This window comes from Mesoplodon mirus (genome assembly GCF_964341445.2).
Source record: "Mesoplodon mirus genome assembly, chromosome: 7".
NCBI lineage: Eukaryota > Metazoa > Chordata > Mammalia > Artiodactyla > Ziphiidae > Mesoplodon > Mesoplodon mirus.
In genome coordinates, this window is record NC_138983.1 from 10349526 (window position 1) to 10370143 (window position 20618).

Genomic DNA, 20618 nt, shown 5'->3' on the forward strand with positions numbered 1-20618 from the left:
GCTCTTAGGCCCAGTCCAGTTTCTTAATCTGATGAGGGAAGTAGCGTTCTTGAATGTGTGAAAGTGAGACTCTGAGGATTTGGTGAGAAGGGAGTGAATGGAGGGAACCGGAGAAATATGTGAAGTAAATCGAGAATTCAGGAGGTTTTAGGTAGAAGTGATAGGATCACTTAGATAGTGCTTTGGCTTCAAAAATTAGAGGATCTGTTCTTTCAGGACACTTTACTTCAGCTGAAGACTTGAACCTGTTGATTGCCAAAAATACGAGATTAGAGATCTATGTGGTCACTGCTGAGGGGCTTCGGCCCGTCAAGGAGGTGGGCATGTATGGGAAGATTGCTGTCATGGAGCTTTTCAGGCCCAAGGTAAGTGCTCTGGGTTGGTTGGGCCCAGCAACAAAGGGAGAACTATTAGTTGTAGTCGGTTTTACGTTGTTTTATGTCGCTGCTTGCTTAGGATGGGTGCAGTAAGGCTTAGGAGAGAAACTCTTCTCTTTTTGAATGGCAGATTTCAATTTATATTCTTATTTAAAAAGCTTCCAAGAAATAGAAGGGGAGATTTGCTAGGGAAAAATTTATCAAGTTGACTTTTTTTTTTTTTTTTATCAAGTTGACTTTTTAGAAGGGAATATTAAAGAAGTTTGAAATGTGGGTCACCATCCTGTGGGTCATCATAGTGATTCAGAGAGTAGGCTCTAGAGTTAGGGCAGTACTGGCTTTATTCCTTATTAAATCTAATTTTGGGTGTCATCTAACCTTTCAGAGCCTTGTTTCCCCATCTGCAAAATGGGGATAACAGTCCAGTCCTCTGGGTTATTGTCAAGATTAAGTGATTTAATAACAGGACGTAGCACATAACAAGCATTCATTGTTAACACATCATCAAATTATTATTGTTATTATAATTCGACTGTTTCTATCTGTAAGTGCATCTGATGGGGAAGCAGTGGGTTCAAAATTTAAATTATAACCCTTTGAACAAAATACTCACTTTGTTGGGGTCTGTGTTAATAAGTAAGAGAGACTTTGTAGATGCACTTCAGCTTCCTTTGTTCACATTTTTTTTTCTTTTTCCAAGTACTTGGAGGGGATTAGAGGAGGCGTTACATTCATCTTTCAGAATTTGAATGGAGTAATTGAGATTAGCTGACGTGGAACTAGATGAATACGTTATATGTAGAGCAGAGATGAAGAATCATGAAAGTGGACTAGATGTTTACCAGCTTCAGTTCTGGCCTTTCTGTACACACCCTTAGGGTGTGTGCGTAACTAATGTGTGTTACATACTTACCGGGGGTTTTTTCAGGGAGAAAAGAAAATTCTTGAAGAATTTAATATGCTTAAAGGATGATTAAAGGCTAGACAGTATTCCTGTTTTCAAAAGAAAGCTCTTTTGATAGTATGATGTTGGTTTCCAGGGGGAGAGCAAGGACCTACTGTTTATCCTGACAGCTAAGTACAATGCCTGCATCTTGGAGTATAAGCAGAGTGGCGAGAGCATTGACATCATAACGCGAGCTCATGGCAATGTCCAGGTGAGGTGGCTGCTTCAGGCTGATGAGAGTTTTCCAGGTAGGGCTGTCATGATTTGGTGAAGAAAACTGCGCTGCTGGGGCAGCTCTCTCTCTGTGTGATCAGAGAAACAAGGAGAAAACACTAAGGACTTCTGTAGTTTACTCAGAGTCCAAGGGAGAAGGTAATAATTCACTGAGATTCAGTGTTTTGCAAAAAGGTGTACACTGACATTTGGGCGTCCTGACATGTCCAAAAGACGCCACTAGTTTTACTGCCACTCTTAAAATCATCCTGGGAAGGTGGTGCCCAGCGTTTTCTGTTACTCTAGGTGTTTGACGTTCTTCGCTAACCCCAGTTTTATTTCTCAGGACCGAATTGGCCGCCCCTCAGAGACGGGCATTATTGGCATCATTGACCCTGAGTGCCGAATGATTGGCCTGCGACTCTATGATGGCCTTTTCAAGGTTATTCCACTAGACCGGGACAATAAAGAGCTCAAGGCCTTCAACATCCGCCTGGAGGAGTTGCATGTAATTGATGTCAAGTTCCTATATGGTTGCCAAGCACCTACCATCTGCTTTGTCTACCAGGTACTGGAGCAGGAGGAGAGAGGGAGAAGCTGTATGGTTTGGCACAGTGGGAGTCCATTTTGCCAGTCAGAATGTCTGGCCGTCATGGTAGGGCAGGCAGAAGTGTTTAATGTATTTGTCCTAAAATGTTTTGAATGATACAATTAATATGTGTCAGGTTTTGGTTGCACCTTGAGAGAAGAAGTACTTATCGTGGAGGCAGGAAGCAGTCGGGGGCCTGTAGCAGGCTTTAATCCTGAGATTACACTCTGGTTGTGGGCCTTGGAGATTTTATGGGGTGACCCAGTTTATACTTTGTCTCTTACTGGCATGCTAGGGGATTATTAAAACTTAGCTCTAAAGAAATGATCTGGAAATTCCCTTACAAGCAATGAGAACATGTCTTGGGGATGCTTTATGTGTCTTCCAAGAAGAGGTACGTTTTGATCAGCACTCACCTTCTGGTGACCGCTGGCTCTTGACTTCTATTTTAGTCTGTGCCTAAAACTTTTGTAGAGCTGATCCTGGGCAGCTGTTCTCTGGGCTAGATCTGTTGAGGGGGTGTGGGGTGGGGGCAGGGTGGCAGAGCACAGACTACTATGCTTGTATCTTGGTAATATCTCAGCCTTTTAACGAAGGGCCGTAGAGTATGAGGTTCTTTCACTAGCATGTGGTTGAATAAATGATGGAAGAAAGCTTAGTCCAAGTCTAAGTACTGTGTGTGGGCACGTAAACACTGTTTAAACACTGTGTTAAGGACTGGAAATACTGATGTACTCTTGTATATTTCTAAGTATCACAGTAGGTGCCGTAGTCTTGAGGCTGGTTGGTACAAAGTTCATTTGAATAGGTTGAAACCAGCTTAGGAGATTTTGTTCAATCTTATTTACAATACATTAAATATCAGGTCGGAAATAATAATTTGGAATCTCTCTCACTTCTTCAGTTTTGTAAATATCACGTCATTAAAACACTGATGTTGGTTATTCAAGGCTGACTCTGTGCAGCCTCAGGGCTGTGGGTTGTGAATGATCTTCATTTCCATATGTGTGTCTCAGAGGCCCAAATCCAAACGCCAGCTTGAATTTATGGTGAAGTTGAGTCTTACCCCTAATCATTGACGGGAAAATCTTTTCATCAACTAAAAATGATTTTTTGCTCCTGTTTTGTGCCCAAAGGTCAATTTGAAAAATACCACGTGAGGGAGTTCCTTGGTGGTCTAGTGGTTAGGATTCAGCGCTTTCGCTGCTGTGGCCCGGGTTCAATCCCTTGTAGGGGAACTGAGATCCGTCAAGCCACGTGGTTGGGCCAAAATTAAAAAAAAAAAAAAAGAAAATACCATGTGAAAGGTAGTCATGCAGAGTGCTTCAGGAGCTGTAAACAATGATGAAGATGTGAGCCCTGCCCTGAACACACTGTCGGATTCCTTCCATAACTTCTTAGAGCTTTGTCTGGCCTTTGATGAGGCCACCCTCCACTGGCCCCATACCGGCTCTTTTAGTCTCTTAAAGGTGTCTTTGATAGCTCCAGGTCTGAAGTGAGTCAGGATTCAAAAAAAGGAGGGGAAGATGGTGTTGACAGTGTCAGGACTGGAGGTTTTGACTAACTTTAGGGGAGCAGCATGCTCTGTTCTTTACCACCACCCTATCAGAATGCATCTGAGAATTGTATCAAACAGAGTTTTGTTTTAGACTGTAATTGATTTTTATTTTTATTTTATTAAAAAAAATTTTTGTTGGAGTATAGCTGCTTTACAGTGTTGTGTTAGTTTCTACTGTGTGGCACAGTGAATCAGCTATACGTATACATATATCCTCTCTTTCTTGGATTTCCTTCCCATTTATGTCACCACAGAGCATTGAGTAGAGTTCCCTGTGCTATACAGTAGGTTCTCATTTGTATCAAACAAATTTTAAAAATTTGTTAGATGTGTTTCACTTCTCAATGTGTTTGTTTTTCCTCTTTAGCTATTTTATAAGTTCCTTGAAGGTAAGGACCAGATAATATATATATATATATATATATGTATATATCTTATATATGTACATATACACACACAAATGTACACATATGTACGTTATATCTCTGTAGTGATTAGTACAGCGTGACAAGTTGATTTTTCTAATTTTTAAATCTCTCTTTGTTGGTTCAGTTGTTAGAAACAGTTAGCCTCGGTCACAGTCTACCCAGACTGTCACAAGCTCAGCTGGTGGCCCTTAGCATGCTGATGGATAAGGTCGGGAAGGCTGGCGTGACAGGAGTGTCAGATGCTGTCCCTTTCAGGGCCCCTCTCCAGCCCAGGGCACCCTTCGTAGGGACTAACGATTCTACCTTTCCTCACCTAGGACCCTCAGGGGCGGCACGTAAAAACCTATGAGGTGTCTCTCCGAGAGAAGGAGTTCAATAAGGGCCCGTGGAAACAGGAAAACGTAGAAGCTGAAGCTTCCATGGTGATTGCAGGTTTGTTGGAGGATTTAGGAAATCTGCCTCTGCCCCACTTCTGGGCCAGTTCCCTACTGCTCCTTCCTCACCTTCTCTGCCCTTCATCTCAGCGCTCCAGTGCTGTTGAGCACATGCGTTGTTCAGCCCTCCCTTATGTCTCCTACCTGTAAATGTGCTTCCCTTTGTTTTTTGCATTTTTGTCTTTGGGATTGTCTTGTGTTTTACCCTTCCCCCAAAAGTATAACTTCCCTTTATTTGGGGTGGTGGGGTTCACTAAAACAGTGAGATTGATTTGAAGAGTGGCATATGGAAGTTAGTCTCATTATTTTATTGTTGGGCAAAAATTTAAAAAAACTGAAGGGGACCAATAGAGCTTATTTTATCTGGCTCCCTTATTTCACAGATGAGGAAACAAGGCCGAGGGACTTGCCCATGCCTGGGCCTCACTGACAAAGCCTAGGCTGGAATCCAGGCATCTTTGCTCTTTATCCTATATTCCTCCCCCAACACTGTTGTGTGTTTCACCTAGTAGAGAAGTTTTAAAACTCTTAAGTGCAAATTGGCTCTTCTATATGGTAGCCCTGATAATGGGGGAAATGAAGCTAAGGAACAAGGAAAAAAATCTCAGAAACTCCGAAAGAGTGGCAGTAAAAGTACGACCAGGAGTACAGAGTGGGCAGCCTACAATTTCTAAGACAGTAATCTCAGAAAAAGCTTATCGTATTCCCTGGACTTTGATGTCTAAAAAATGATTATCTTCAAGGTTGCCTCAGAGATAACTGGATCATTGCCCTTGCTGCCTCAGGGTTTGGCAGGTCCCAAATGCTGAGCATTTTAATGCTACTCTTTCTCCTGCAGTCCCAGAGCCTTTTGGAGGCGCCATCATCATTGGACAGGAATCAATCACCTATCACAACGGTGACAAATATCTGGCGATTGCCCCTCCCATCATTAAGGTGAGCAGCATTCTTTTCCCTTTTTCTTCTTTCTGTTTGTTCCCCCCCTTCCTTTCCCCACCATTTGTCAGAAGGGTATTCAGAGGTATCTGTCACATTATTCACTATGTATATAAGATGTTGTGTTGGTCATTGGGAATACAAAGAGATTGGCTTGGTGTTGCTTACAAAGAGCTTGCTTGCTAACTAAGGGAGAGAAATAATCAAAGTTTGGTTTATCCTTTCCATTCACTGGGGCAATTTGAAGAAAGGAAAAATTTCGGGAATTCTAATAAATGTTAATGTTTTCAGAGCTCAAATCAGGTAAAATAATATAGTGAAAAATATATATAGACTTAAAAAATTAGTCATAAAAAATTTCACCTTAAAATTTCAAGTCATAGAAATGAAGGCTTAAAAGCTTAATTTTATTTTCTTTTTTGAGGATAAATAACAAAATGTGTCATAGCATGCATAGTCCAGTCAATACTTACAGCTGCCTCCTCTTTTATGTATGTTTTCCAGTAAAGTAATATGTGAGTAAACATTTAAAGTATGTTGAGCTCCTCAGAACATTGTCTTCAAAATAAAATGTCCTCAAAAAAAATAAAAAAAATAATAATAAAACGTTCTCATTTTTGATCACACATGTAATGTGAGCTGAGTGGATTCCTTGCTCATGAAGTGGCTGGGTTTGGTAAAGGGAATGGTCTGCTAGTGTTTATTTTCTGGTTGTGGAGGACGCTTAATGTCTAATGACTGTGTCTTCCCTCTTGGCAGCAAAGCACAATTGTGTGTCACAATCGCGTGGACCCCAATGGCTCCCGCTACCTGCTGGGAGACATGGAAGGACGGCTCTTCATGCTGCTTTTGGAGAAGGAGGAACAGATGGATGGCACCGTCACCCTCAAGGATCTCCGAGTGGAGCTCCTTGGGGAGGTAGGCCCTGTCCCTACTCTTCTACATTCTCCTAGGTGCCTAGTGACCCCAGATGTGTGGTCCCAAACTGCACCTGGGAATTATATTACTTAACACCCAACAACAAATGCTCAGTCCTGCTGTGGAAGTTGGTTTTTGAATGAGTAGATTCTAGAGAATCTCACAGGCAGTGGGTACTACCTCAAGTATTAAAAAAAAGAGAAACAAAAAGGATACACTATAGAATTAAAGGTTAATCTAACGCTGATATTCAGTTATGGGAAGACGTTCTACAAAAGTATTGTTAAGAACAGTGCAGCAAATTTTAGAGGCCTCTAGCTATTTTGGGGAGACTGGAGCTGTTGGGATTAAAATGATCATTTGGAGCAGGCACCTGCAAGACAAATCATTGATTTTTCTGACTATAGGGATGTGATAAATGAAGAGTCACAAACTTCAGAGATTTAGGAATGATTGTTGAGTGTGACCTGGGGATTTGAAATGGAGAATTGTTTTGGGAATCATGACTGCAGGTGTGATTTTTCTCAGCACATGTCTGAGAGGTGGGTAGGACGGTGTCTGGATCCCACGTGAAGTCCATTCTCATGTCTTTCATGCCCTTGCTTCTCTTTTAGACCTCTATTGCTGAGTGCTTGACATACCTTGATAACGGTGTTGTGTTTGTTGGGTCTCGCCTTGGTGACTCCCAGCTTGTGAAGGTGAGAAGACATATTCTTCTTTCTGGCTTCTCTTTTGCAGTCTTCACTGCTTCTTCATTAAGTTCTTTCTGTGTTTAGTACCTCTCACAGTTTCTTCAGTTCATCCATATGTTTGCTATCCACCTTTCTACTTGGTTGATTTAGCATCCTACCCTGACTAGCTCTTTGTCCTAAATGTTCATTCAACAGATGTGCCAGGCAAGGTGCTAGGTACTGTGGATACAATGATGAACAAGAACTAGCTTCTACCTTCAAATACGTCATAGTCTAATGTATTTGATCCCCTCTAGAATACGAGAATTTGAACCTTCTCTGCAGAAGAATGCATGCAAACATTTTACATTAATTTCCAACTGTTCCTCTGAAATCCATCCATGGGATGCCAGATTAGAAATCCCTGGCTGGTTAGTGGGTCACCTGTAGGATAACCATGTTCCTTAGCAGTTCCCTTCTAGAAGCATCCAGTAGAGCATAAGAAGCATCCGTAAGAGCATAAGATCTTCTTAGAGCATAAGAAGATCTAGTAGGGTTGAGTTTCTTTTGGATGATAACTCTCTGTTTAGGGTGGGTCTGGAGCATTCTAGGACTAGCATTGTTCTTTCTTTTTCAGCTCAATGTTGACAGCAATGAACAAGGCTCCTATGTAGTGGCCATGGAAACCTTTACCAATTTAGGACCCATTGTGGACATGTGTGTGGTGGACCTGGAGAGGCAGGGGCAGGGACAGGTAAGGGGGTCATCCTGGAAAGGGATAGTTGGTATGCCCACTCAAACGGTGTCCTCCTGGGTCTGCTTAGCTAGAATGGGGAGTGTGCACTGCAGATAACTTTTAAGAGCCTCACTCACTAATTCCAGTGATGTGAGGATAACTACCATTTACTGAGTGCCTATCTTGGTCTGCCAGGCAATTTACATACATTATCTATAATCACATAAGCACTGTGTTAGATAGGGATTCTTGGCCATTTCAGAAGTGAGGAAACTTAAGGCTGAGAGGGATTAAGCAACTTGTCCAAGGTTACATAACTACTAAATGGCAGGTGTGTCTGCCTTCAGATCCTGTGCTCTTTCCAGTGAACTAGGTTCCCATGGTGGAAACAAGCTTGCTAGGTATAGTGGTAGGAACCTTTTGCTTCTTGGACTAGGACATCCTGTCTGCTTGATAAATTTGAGAGACTTTGGAGATCAACCTCTGCTGAGTCTGCATCCCCAAACCTAGCTCCACAACAAAGGGTCCTTGGATTTAGGTATAGCTTGTTTACTTGCTGAGCATCAGTCTAGTTGCCCCAGTCTGGAGGGGGTTATTTAGAAACCTTTTCTCTACTTGCAGCTGGTCACTTGCTCTGGGGCTTTCAAGGAAGGCTCTTTGCGGATCATCCGGAATGGAATTGGAATCCACGAGCATGCCAGCATTGATTTGCCAGGCATCAAAGGTATCCTTTTGGTGGACATAGGATGCAGATCTTACTTGAGTGACTTTGGCCTCATTACATGTCATGAAGACACTACTGGGGGGGAGCAGATCAAATGAAGAGTAAAAAAAGTCATAATGCCAAATAAGTGTTAGAAGCTTAAATATATTGAAAAGTTCCAAAGTAAACTTAAAGAGAATATTGACCCAAATTGGATAATGGAGTAGAGGAATGGTGGAAGAAAGATTACAAGTGAAATTTAATGTTGTTTATATAAGGGAACTGATAGAATCCCTAAAGAGAGAGGAGACTGAGAATTTCATAGAAAGATGTACATGTAAAGGTAACTTCTAGAATAAAAGTACAGATCTTTGTAAATTCCAAGAGAACTATAATAATCAAAAAGATCAAAGAAAGACTACATAGTGAAAGACTTTTATAATATACAAACAGTAAACATAACCTAAAATAATATGACAACTGATATCAAACATCTTTATGAGTAACTCATATATCAGATATCTGGTACCAGTAAACATAAATGGGCTAAACTCAGCTGTTATAAGAAAAAGATGATCAGATTGGATCATAAGGCAAAAATTAATTCAAAGTAGTATATAGGAGGCACATCTTTAAAAAAAGTAATTCAGAATATAAAAAAGTAAGAGGATGAGAACATATTAATAAAAAAATAGAGGTTTATGAATTAGGAAGAGATCATAAAACTACAAAACTCAAGAGAATCAACTGAAAAGCTAACTACAGGCAATAAGAATTCATTAAGGTAGGATATAAAATTAATGTACTGAAATCAGTAGTTTTCATGTAAAAACACAATTAGAAGGTGTAATAGAGGGAAAGAGACAACTTATAATAGCAATAAAATACCAAGGAATAAGTTTAACAAGAATTGTGCAAAATCTATGTAAGGAAAACTTTTAAGATACTCTTAAAGGATTAAAAGGATAGATTGATCAAATGAAAAAGACATGCCAAGGTCTTATAAATTAACATTAAAAGCTTTTTCTCTCTGATTTTTATATTTAATGTATTTCAATAAAAATATCAATAGGTTTTTTTTCTTTGGCCTGGGCAAGTCAAAGTCCAAATGGGAAACAGAAGCAGCAAGAAAAGCTAGGAAAACTTAAAAAAGAGCAATGAGACGGGCCTAGTCCTACCAGATATAAAAACGTACTATTAAACCTTAGAAATTAAAAGTTTGGTTTTGGTGCACGAGTCCCATAGGCAAGAGTCCCATGGGCAGACTCAGATGTCCCGAAATAGACACAACTGTGTGGGACTTTAGTGTACAATCGTGGTGGTATCTCAGGTCAGTGAGGTAAAGATAATTCTTTTGAATAAATGGTGTTGGGATAACTGGAGTCATTTGGGAAAAGATAAATTTGGATCCATACTGTGCAGTGTCTACCTTGCTAGAATCTAAATGGATCAAAGACTTAATGTAGGGGCCTCCCTGGTGGCGCAGTGGTTGAGAGTCCGCCTGCCGATGCAGGGGATACGGGTTCGTGCCCCGGTCTGGGAGGATCCCATATGCCGCGGAGCGGCTGGGCCCGTGAGCCATGGCCGCTGAGCCTGCGCATCCGGAGCCTGTGCTCCGCAACGGGAGAGGCCACAACAGTGAGAGGCCCGCGTACGGAAAAAAAAAAAAAAAAAAAAAAGACTTAATGTAAAAAAATGAAGCCATACAAAAGCTAAAAGAAAAAGGTGGTGAATTCCTTTCTAATTTTGGAGTGAGGATAGTCAAACAACGACTCAAAAGTACAGAAGCCATAAAGAAAGATTAATAAATTATCAGCATAAAAATAAAACACTTCTGCATGGCAAAAATAAAACACTGTAAGCTAAGTAAGAAGAAATGGCAAATTGGATAAAAACATTTGTAGTTCATCTTATAGGCAAGGGCCTAATCTCTCTCAATTCATAAAAAATTTCTAGAAAGACCACAAAATTTCCTGCCCCCAAATTAGCAAAGTACATGGATGGACAGGTAACAAGCCTAACTTATAATAAGAGAAGTGCGAATCAAAACAAAATAGCGATATAATACTTTACCAGATGCCAAAATCGAAGTTTGACAACACCTTGTGTTGGTGAGGCTGTGAGAAAATGAGCATGCTCACTGAAAATGTGTACGGAAACTACAACTGCACCTAGTGATTTGCCCCACAAGCCCAATTCTGGGCATCTAGCCCGTAGACCTTTATATGTATAAAGTGACATAAATACAAGATTACTCATTGTGGCGTTGTATATTGTGGCAATATACTGAAAAAGGGTCCGTCAGTGGGAACTAACTAATAAACTGTTACATCCATACAATTAAATACTGTGCAGATGTCAAAAACAAGGAACTATTCTGTTATGATAAAGGCCCAGGCATATATTAGATGAAAAAACAAGATGCAGACAGTTTGTGATAGGCTATTGTATATATTGGCTTGCAACACAGTGTTTACCTATTTTCCTAAATTAAAAAGAATTGGAAGGATAAAATATTATTGTTTACTTATTTGGGGGCTAGGTTGGAAGGAGAGGTATAGGGGTGAGACTTCTGTGTTAAATATTAAAAAAATAAATTTTGGGACTTCCCTGGTGGTTCAGTGGTTAAGAATCTGCCTGCCAATACAGGGGACACAGGTTCGAGCCCTGGTCCGGAAAGATTCCACATGCCATGGAGCAACTAAACCCATGTACCACAACTACTGAGCCTGCGCTCTAGAGCCCGCGCTCTAGAGCCCGCGAGCCATAACTACTGAGCCCATGTGCCACAACTACTGAGCCCATGTGCCACAACTACTGAAGTCTGTGCACCTAGAGCCCAAGCTCCGCAACAAGAGAAGCCACTGCAGTGAGAAGCCCACGCACCGCAACAGAGTAGCCCCCGCTCGACACAACTAGAGAAAGCCCGTGTGCAGCAACGAAGACCCAACACAGCCAAAAATAAAATAAATTTAAAAAAATTAAAAAATAAAAAACAAATTTTGACTTTGAGTCATGGAAATGAATTATCCCGTCCAAAATCAAATGAAAAACTTAAAAATACCAGGCTCAAACAGCTTTAAAAATATCTAACTTCTTCAGAGTCTTAAAGCCAGGGAGGAACAGAGTGGGTATTTCATCTCAGGACTGACGCCAAATTTCTTGCTCTTACCGTGGGGTTAGGCTGCTCCTTCCTTAGATTGTGGGAGCCGAGTGTTGGTCTGTGCTGTGCCTCTTAATCTTTGATCTTTGTTCCAGGCTTGTGGCCCCTGCGGTCTGATCCTAATCGAGAGACTGATGACACTTTGGTGCTCTCTTTTGTGGGCCAGACAAGGTAAGATGAGTCTGGTGCCAGCTCCAGGTGCTCATGTGAAGGTTGCAAGGTGGGGCAGCTGGTCTGGCTGACCCTGGCCTTCCATTCTGCTGCAGAGTTCTCATGTTAAACGGAGAGGAAGTGGAAGAAACCGAACTGATGGGATTTGTGGACGATCAGCAGACTTTCTTCTGTGGCAACGTGGCTCATCAACAACTCATCCAGGTAGTAACAGAGAAAAGGGCGGGCCTCGTTTACACTTGAATTTGACCTAGAGTGCAGTACAGAGCACTACCGGATTTTTGAAGTCAATTTTTATGGCTCTAAAAGTAATGTAAAAAGGCTAGGGAAAAAATTGAAATTACCTGATCACCCACTACTGAGAGCAACTTAATTAACTCTTTTAACTTTGGAGTTGTTCCTTTTAGCTTTAATTTTTCTTTGCAAATGTATATACGGTCGGCCCTTTGTATCTGCGGGTTTCGTAATACGCGGACTCAACCAACCGTGGATCAGAAATATTTGGGGTGGGAATTCCCTGGTGGTCCAGTGGTTAGGACTTGGCATTTTCACTTCCATCCCTGGTTAGGGAACTGAGATCCTGCAAGCCAAGTGGCACGGCCGAAAAAAATGGGGAAAAAAAACTTCAGAAAGTTCAAAAGCAAAACTTGAATTTGCTGTGCACCAGCAGCTATTTATGTATCATTTACACTGTATTTACAATTATTTACGTAGCATTTACATTATATTAGGTATTATAATGAATCTAGAGATGATTTAAAGGACACTTAAGGATGTGAGTAGCTTATAAGCAATTATTGTTCCATTTTATATAAGGGACTTGAGCATCTGTGGATTTTGGTATCGGCTGGGGGATTCTGGAACCAGTCCCCTGCAGATACTGAGGGATGACTGTATATTGTGTTTATTCACATTTTTTTTTTTTTTTTTTTTTTTTTTTTTTTTTTGCGGTACGCGGGCCTCTCACTGTTGTGGCCTCTCCCGTTGCGGAGCACAGGCTCCGGACGCGCAGGCCCAGCGGCCATGGCTCACGGGCCCAGCCGCTCCGCGGCATGTGGGATCTTCCCGGACCAGGGCACGAACCCGTGTCCCCTGCATCGGCAGGCGGACTCCCAACCACTGCGCCACCAGGGAAGCCCTCACATTTTCTTTTATGGATGGGATCATTATATATATATTTTTTGGGGGGTGGGCAGGGGGATATTGTTTTCACACTAATTATCTCCTGTCTTCTGAGACACATTTTTTCCCTGTGTTATAATAGTAGTATATACTTATTCGGAGAATACTGAAAAGCACAAAGAAGAAAAAAAACTAGTCATAGGCTACCATCCATATATGACTTTTGGCAGCACTTTCAAGGTACTAATTATTATAACCAGAGTTCTAACTCTGTTCAGATCCTTATGTTAAATCTTTCTGTGATATGGGGGGCATATAGCCTTTTGGCACTTTTGTTAGCTGTGAGAGCCTGATTTCTTCGCACCTCTCAACGCCTGGCAGTCTTTTTCAGTTTGGAGTGACCATGATGCTCTTGGTTTTTTGCACACCCTCCTCACCTTTTGAGCCGTTCTCCACACTGAGCAGAGGCAGTGATTTGCCTGTGGCAGGTATAGCACTTGAGAGCCTGAGGACTATTGAACTGTCTCTATCTTTTTATCCTCTTGGTCTTCCTTTTAGGCAACAGGCAGTAGTGGGTTTGGTAAAAACCAGAGGGAAGCTTCTGTCAGTTTGTTGAACAAATGTGGGAAGTGCCCAGTTACTGACTCATCGCTTTATCAGTGTTTTCTAACTGGTGGCCTGAATACTGGCCCCAACTCACTTATCTGTTGTTAAAGGGCTTTCCTGTTTTTTGGGGTTTTTTTTTTTTTTTTTTTTTTTGATTTTCAGAATTATGCTGCTGCCCTGGTTTTGTAATTTACACTAGACCAGAACCTTCAAAAGCTGATTTCCTATTTTATACCAGCCCAATTATTACTAATGATGGGTTTCTTCTCTTTTTTTTTCAAGGGCAGTATTAGGTTTTTTATTAAAATCTTTAGTCTTCCCCATTGAAGCTTCTGAAACACCTTTGTTCAGCCATCAAAAGGACCACATTTTCTGTGTATGAAACCAGAGTTCTGCTTTCTGATCTCTCCCAAACTGTAGCCTTTCCTTTCCCAGAGCTGTGATCCTGCAGCCTCGGCTCGGCATCACACCCTGTCCTTGGTCCTCTAGACCCTGTACTGGGGCTTGAAGACAACCACCCCTCCCGCTTTGGCTCCTCTAGCTTTGAATTACACGTAGACCTTGCTGGCCTTAAAAAAATAACTTGTAGGGCCTCCCTGGTGGCGCAGTGGTTGAGAGTCCGCCTGCCGATGCAGGGGATACGGGTTCGTGCCCCGGTCTGGGAGGATCCCATATGCCGCGGAGCGGCTGGGCCCGTGAGCCATGGCCGCTGGGCCTGCGCATCCGGAGCCTGTGCTCCGCAACGGGAGAGGCCACAACAGTGAGAGGCCCGCATACCGCAAAAAGAAAAAAAAAAAAAAAAAAAAAAAAATAACTTGTAGACCCCAGAACTTCCCTCCAGCTATTGCCCCATCTCCGTCTTCATCTAGATTCTGGAATCAAAAAAGTCTGTCTACACTGGCTGTCTTCCTTCTCCTGTCTTCACTGCAGGCTGCCCGATAGGACCCCTCCTACTAAATTGGGTGCACATTCCAGTAGCTGCTGCCTCTTTCTTGAGATGTGTCCCTCCTGAGCTTCTGTCCACTTCCCTCTTTTCTAACTTTCTTTCTAACCCTCTAAATGTGCCTTCTCATGTACTTTTTTTTTTTGAGGCTTGTCTTTAACTTCATAGTGATGTCTTTTTTTTTGAATTTTATTATTTATTTTTTTATACAGCAGGTTCTTATTAGTTATCTATTTTATATATATTATTGTATGTATGCCAATCCCAATCTCCCAATTCATCCCACCACCACCCACCCCCCGCCACTTTCTCTACAATGATGGGCTTCTTTACCAAATGGAAAGACTAATAACCCTTTGAAGTATTGTGTAATCCCATTGTAGTTCATTAGTATAAATAATAGTTTGTAGTGTTTCTGCATCCCCCATAGTGTTTATAATTCTAAAGGGCTTCCCTCTTTAAGTAGAAACTCAATTTTGATAAGTAAGGTGTATTGATACATAATAGTGTTATCAACCTGCTTTTTGTTTTATTTCAGTGATGAAATAAATGTATAAAATGTATTCATACATAGTAAAGAACTTGTATATTTTGGATATTTTATTTATTTTATTTTATTTTTTTTGGCTGTGCTGCGTGGCTTGCAGGATCTTAGTTCCCTGACCAGGGATTGAACCCGCGCCCTCAGCAGTGAAAGTGCGGAGTCCTAGCCACTGGACCACTGGGGAATTCCCAGAACTTGGATATTTTAGAGGTCTGATTTTTGGATTGAGAAAAACAGCTAGACTTGTAGTTGCAGGTCTTACTCCATCGATACCTTTCCATAGGGTGTGTTACCCAAGCCTTACACAGAGTGAAACAGGCCTTCTCTTTTTCTGCCTGTAGGTATATAACCTGTAAGCTGCTTAAAGCCAGTCTTCTTCAGGGCTTCAGCTAAAAATGACATCTTTATGTAATTAATCATGGAAGAACTTTGGAAAAATAAATCTATATGGCAGAGGAGCTTATTCTTAGGGTTCCACCAGGGCAGCATTTACCACCTTCTCACCCCCGGATAGATCCCTGCAGGGGCTTGGAGACATTGCTCTTCTTTCTCTAGATCACTTCAGCATCTGTGAGGTTGGTCTCTCAAGACCCCAAAGCTCTCGTCAGTGAGTGGAAGGAGCCTCAGGGCAAGAACATCAGTGTGGCCTCCTGCAATAGCAGCCAGGTAGTGGTAGCTGTGGGAAGGGCCCTCTACTACCTGCAGATCCATCCTCAGGAGCTCCGACAGATCAGGTGTGTGTTTATCTGTCTGCTCTTTTTGTCCTCCCTGTTCTCTGGGACTTCTTTGATCCTTGGATTCCTTCCTCTGCCATATTCTTCCTTGTTCAGCCACACAGAGATGGAACACGAAGTGGCCTGCTTGGACATCACCCCTTTAGGGGACAGCAGTGGAATGTCCCCTCTCTGTGCTATTGGTCTCTGGACAGACATCTCAGCCCGAATCGCGAAGCTGCCCTCTTTTGAGCTACTGCACAAAGAGATGCTGGGTGGAGGTGTGTTTCTTTTAAGGACCTGGGTTGGGATCAGAATCAGAATTTGGAACAAGAACTTAATGTACCTCTTTCCCACAGAGATCATTCCTCGTTCTATCCTGATGACCACCTTTGAGAGTAGCCACTACCTCCTTTGTGCCTTGGGAGATGGGGCGCTTTTCTACTTCGGGCTCAACATTGAGACAGGTGAGACTAGCACCTCGAGTGAGGGGCTCTTCGGAAAATCTGGAGTATTGAAGTTGGCAGAGTTCTTAGCCTCAGGGTGCTGCTTTTGAAGCTTCACAATCCAGCTGTGTGTCCTGTTTCGTTTCTTTCCTTTTTTCTCTGGATGCCGTTCTTTCTGTAGGCCTGTTGAGCGACCGTAAGAAGGTGACTCTGGGCACCCAGCCCACCGTATTGAGGACTTTCCGTTCTCTTTCTACCACCAACGTCTTTGCTTGCTCTGACCGCCCCACTGTCATCTACAGCAGCAACCACAAATTGGTCTTCTCCAATGTCAACCTCAAGGAGGTGAACTACATGTGTCCCCTCAACTCAGATGGCTACCCTGACAGGTGAGCCTCTTTTTCTTTCCTCAGCAAGAGCCAGGAGTGAGGACATCGTGTTGTTTTCCTCAGACCCTCCCCTCCAGCCTTTTCCTAATGACAAAGTCAGTGAACAGCTGAGATGGGAAGTATAGAGCAGAGGTTTGCAAATCTTGGTTATGCAGTAGAAACACCTTGGAACCCTTTTTAAATGTACAGAATTGTTTTTGAATCCTTCTTAGAGTTTGATTTAGTGGATCTAGGGTTGAGCCCTAGATCTGAATCTATATTTTTAGAAAACCTTTTAGGCAATTCAAATGATTAGTCAAGTTTCAGAACCCCTGATGCAGAGATCTTTATGTATTCCCCTGGAGCAGTGATTCTCAAAGTGTGGCCCCTCATGGCAGCCACAGCACTACCTGGGAACGCATTAGAAATGTAAATTATCAGGCCTCACCCACAGATCCACTAAATCAGGAACTCCAGGGTTGGGCCCAGCAGTCTAGTTTAACAAGCCTCCCAGCTGATTCTGATGCCAGCATGGTTTGATAGTTTGAGCATCGTTGTTCTATATTCGAATGCTTTAGTATTAAATAGTTAGCTGTTAAAAATCTCAGCCTAGGGCCTCCCTGGTGGCGCAGTGGTTGAGAGTCCGCCTGCCGATGCAGGGGATACGGGTTCGTGCCCCGGTCTGGGAGGATCCCATATGCCGCGGAGCGGCTGGGCCCGTGAGCCATGGCCGCTGGGCCTGCGCGTCCGGAGCCTGTGCTCCGCAACGGGGGAGGCCACAGCAGTGAGAGGCCCGCATACCGCAAAAAGAAGAAAAAAAAAAAAAAAAAAAAAATCTCAGCCTAGGCCCAACCAGACCAATTAAATAGGAAAATCTCAGGGGCAGGACCAGGCATGTTCCCCAGGTGTGTTTTAGCATAGAGTCATAGTTGAGAACCACTACCCTGGGGTAAGCTAGTGTAATTCTGCCTTGTTTTCCTTCCCCTTATGGAGTTGCCTCGTAGAATCCTTTTCTTCCTTGGGTCTACTCAGTCTAAACCCAGAACCTTCTTTCCAGCCTGGCACTGGCCAACAACAGCACCCTCACCATTGGCACCATTGACGAGATACAGAAGCTGCACATTCGTACGGTTCCCCTCTACGAATCTCCTAGGTGAGGGCAGGGTAGGGGAGCTGCGGGGTCAGGGGTTCCCTGGGGGTTGGTGTGGAGTGCCTCAGACTTCTCCTGAGGGGGCCCTGTTGCTCTGTACTTGTTCTACAGGAAGATCTGCTACCAGGAGGTGTCCCAGTGCTTCGGGGTCCTCTCCAGCCGTATTGAAGTCCAGGACACGAGTGGGGGCACAACTGCTCTGAGGCCCAGCGCCAGCACCCAGGTGAGGGCAGTGGACAAAGAACGATGGTGTGAGAGCGGAGCAAACTGTTCTGTAAAGGCTCAGCTGGTAAATAGTTCTGGCTTTGCAGGTCCTATGATCTCAGTCACAGCTACTCAACTCTGTCTGCCATTACAGAGGCAGCCATAGACAACAGGTGGGCATAGCTGGGTTCCAATAAAACTTTATTATTTATTTATTTATTTAAGAAAAATTTTTTGAAATTGATTTATTTTTGGCTGCATTGGGTCTTCATTGCTGTGCGCGGGCCTTCTTTAGCTGAGGTGAGCGGGGGCTACTCTTCGTTGTGGCGCACAGGCTTCTCATTGCGGTGGCTTCTCTTGTTGCGGAGCACAGGCTCTAGAGCGCAGGCTCAGTAGTTGTGGCGCACGGGCTTAGTTGTTCCGTGGCATGTGGGATCTTCCCGGACCAGGGATCAAACCCATGTCCCCTGCATTGTCAGGCGGATTCTTAACCACTGCGCCATGAGGGAAGTCCCAAAACTTTATTAAAAAAAAATTTTTTTATATATTTATTTGGTTGCCCTGGGTCTTAGTTGTGGCAGGCAGGCTCCTTAGTTGCGGTTTGAGGGCTCCTTTGGTTGTGGCTTGCGGGCTTCTTAGTTGAGGCATGCGTGTAGGATCTAGTTCCCTGACCAGGGATCAAACCCAGGCCCCCTGCATTGGGAGCACGGAGTCTTAACCACTGCGCCACCAGGGGAGTCCCCAATAAAACTTTATAAAAACAGGCAGTGAGCTGGATTTGGCCCCCTCATTAGAGGCTTGAGAAGAACTTTGAGTAAGCGTGGCTGTTGATGATTTTGCTACTTGGTAGCCTTGCCTGATGAATAATTCCTTTTCTCTTAACATCAGTTTGGGTGCTTTGTGTAGGGTATGGGTAACAGTGCAGTATAATAGGTAAGAGCATGGGATTTGGAGTCTGACAGAACTGACTCCAAAGTTTATTGCTAGCTGGGTGACCTTGGGCAGCTTCAGTTTTCTCATCTGCAAAATGATAATAGTGGGACAATATGGAGCCTCACATCACAGACCCAATGGAGATGTTAGCTGATCGTTTTATTCCACGTATTCTCTGCCTTCCTTGCTCGCAGACATCTGTGGTGTGGCTTCTTCCCTTAATCCAGAGTAGAAGGTCTTTACATTTTTCTTTTTATTTGCAGTGCTCTCCTGCTCCTCCCATTGAGAGAGGTGGAAGCCTGTCACTTTATAGGTCGCCTGAGTTTCTCGTTAGCTTTCTTGATTGTCGTAGCATCACTGTTTTAGTGCTCTTTAATGCCCTTAGATTCTGGCGGTGTTTGGGATTGCTGTGTCAATACCATATGGAATTTGGATCCTTAGCCTTGGTCCCTGAGTCCTCTTTTTTTTTTTTTTTTTTTTTTTTTTTTGCTGTACGCGGGCCTCTCACTGCTGTGGCCTCTCCCGTTGCGGAGCACAGGCTCCGGACACACAGGCTCCGCGGCCATGGCTCGCGGGCCCAGCTGCTCCGCGGCATGTGGGATCTTCCGGGATCGGGGCACGAACCCGTGTCCCCTGCATCGGCAGGCGGACTCTCAACCACTGCGCCACCAGGGAAGCCCCCCTGAGTCCTCTTTGAAGCCCTCTGTTCTTTAGGCTCCATGCAGGCGGCCAGCCTTAAGGTTTCCTCGTTCAGATTCAGCCACTGTTCCCTGATCCTGCCTGGTGCTCACACTGTTGTTCCCAGCACCCGTTCTGCTTTTGAGAGGGGTGATGTGTGTTCTCTCTGTTCCCAGGCCCTGTCCAGCAGCGTCAGCTCCAGCAAGCTGTTCTCCAGCAGCACAGCCCCTCACGAGACCTCCTTTGGAGAAGAGGTGGAGGTGCATAACCTCCTTATCATTGACCAGCACACCTTTGAAGGTGCACATGAGCTCTTTCTGTCATTTTGTACCTACGTCCTCCCCAAGCTAGGCTCTTCTGGGCTCTGCTGTATTACAGAATTTGATAGACACTGGCAGACCATCCTAGGAGGAGCAGAAAGGGGTGGGGCCTCTGAGTTGGCCATGAGTCCAGAGTGCTGGGCCTCCTCAGGTCAGAATAGGTTGGTGAGGAGACAGGAATAGCAGGAGGCAGATCTACTCTGAGCTGAGCTGCGGGCCTCACAGAAGTACAGAAGCGTGCCTGCGTGGGGGTTGTCAGCCAGTCGCATCTCTTCTCCTCCCTTCTAGTGCTCCACGCCCACCAGTTCCTGCAGAACGAGTATGCCCTCAGCCTAGTCTCCTGCAGGTTGGGCAAAGACCCCAACACGTACTTCATCGTGGGCACGGCCATGGTGTACCCTGAAGAGGCGGAGCCCAAGCAGGGTCGTATTGTGGTCTTTCAGTATTCAGATGGTAAGCGGACACAGTCTCCAGATTTTGAGAGATTTGGAACTGGGAAAGTAAGCAGACTCTTTTAGGTTTCAGTCTCAGTTACGCAGAAGAACTTGGGTTAATTGCTGTGACGTGAGACTCATGATGTTTCTCTTAAGCTCTTGATGATCTGAATGAGTTGTGGAGTATGTGAGCAGAGGCACAAATAAAATCTAGCACGTGTTTCTTCCTTTTTTACTCTTTGAAAGGAAGGAAAAACGGGGAGAGGTGAACTATGAATAAGAGAACCTGCCGACCAGAACGAGAGTTAGGAATC

At 43.7% G+C, this 20618-nt stretch overlaps 1 protein-coding gene across 2 annotated transcripts in view; it reads left to right on the plus strand.

Moving 5' to 3' along the window:
• DDB1 (damage specific DNA binding protein 1) overlaps positions 1 to 20618 on the plus strand; it is a 32280-nt gene that overhangs the window by 1159 nt on the left and 10503 nt on the right. For both annotated transcript variants that reach the window (XM_082629055.1, XM_082629056.1), the window contains exons 2-20: positions 217 to 365; positions 1418 to 1534; positions 1883 to 2104; positions 4429 to 4543; positions 5384 to 5481; positions 6241 to 6399; positions 7014 to 7097; positions 7708 to 7824; positions 8428 to 8530; positions 11768 to 11843; positions 11939 to 12047; positions 15614 to 15792; positions 15889 to 16052; positions 16131 to 16238; positions 16399 to 16606; positions 17643 to 17738; positions 17847 to 17958; positions 19727 to 19850; positions 20159 to 20323. In XM_082629055.1, the coding sequence (XP_082485181.1) occupies positions 217 to 365; positions 1418 to 1534; positions 1883 to 2104; positions 4429 to 4543; positions 5384 to 5481; positions 6241 to 6399; positions 7014 to 7097; positions 7708 to 7824; positions 8428 to 8530; positions 11768 to 11843; positions 11939 to 12047; positions 15614 to 15792; positions 15889 to 16052; positions 16131 to 16238; positions 16399 to 16606; positions 17643 to 17738; positions 17847 to 17958; positions 19727 to 19850; positions 20159 to 20323 (2505 nt within the window). The remainder of the gene's footprint in view (positions 1 to 216; positions 366 to 1417; positions 1535 to 1882; positions 2105 to 4428; positions 4544 to 5383; positions 5482 to 6240; positions 6400 to 7013; positions 7098 to 7707; positions 7825 to 8427; positions 8531 to 11767; positions 11844 to 11938; positions 12048 to 15613; positions 15793 to 15888; positions 16053 to 16130; positions 16239 to 16398; positions 16607 to 17642; positions 17739 to 17846; positions 17959 to 19726; positions 19851 to 20158; positions 20324 to 20618) is intronic.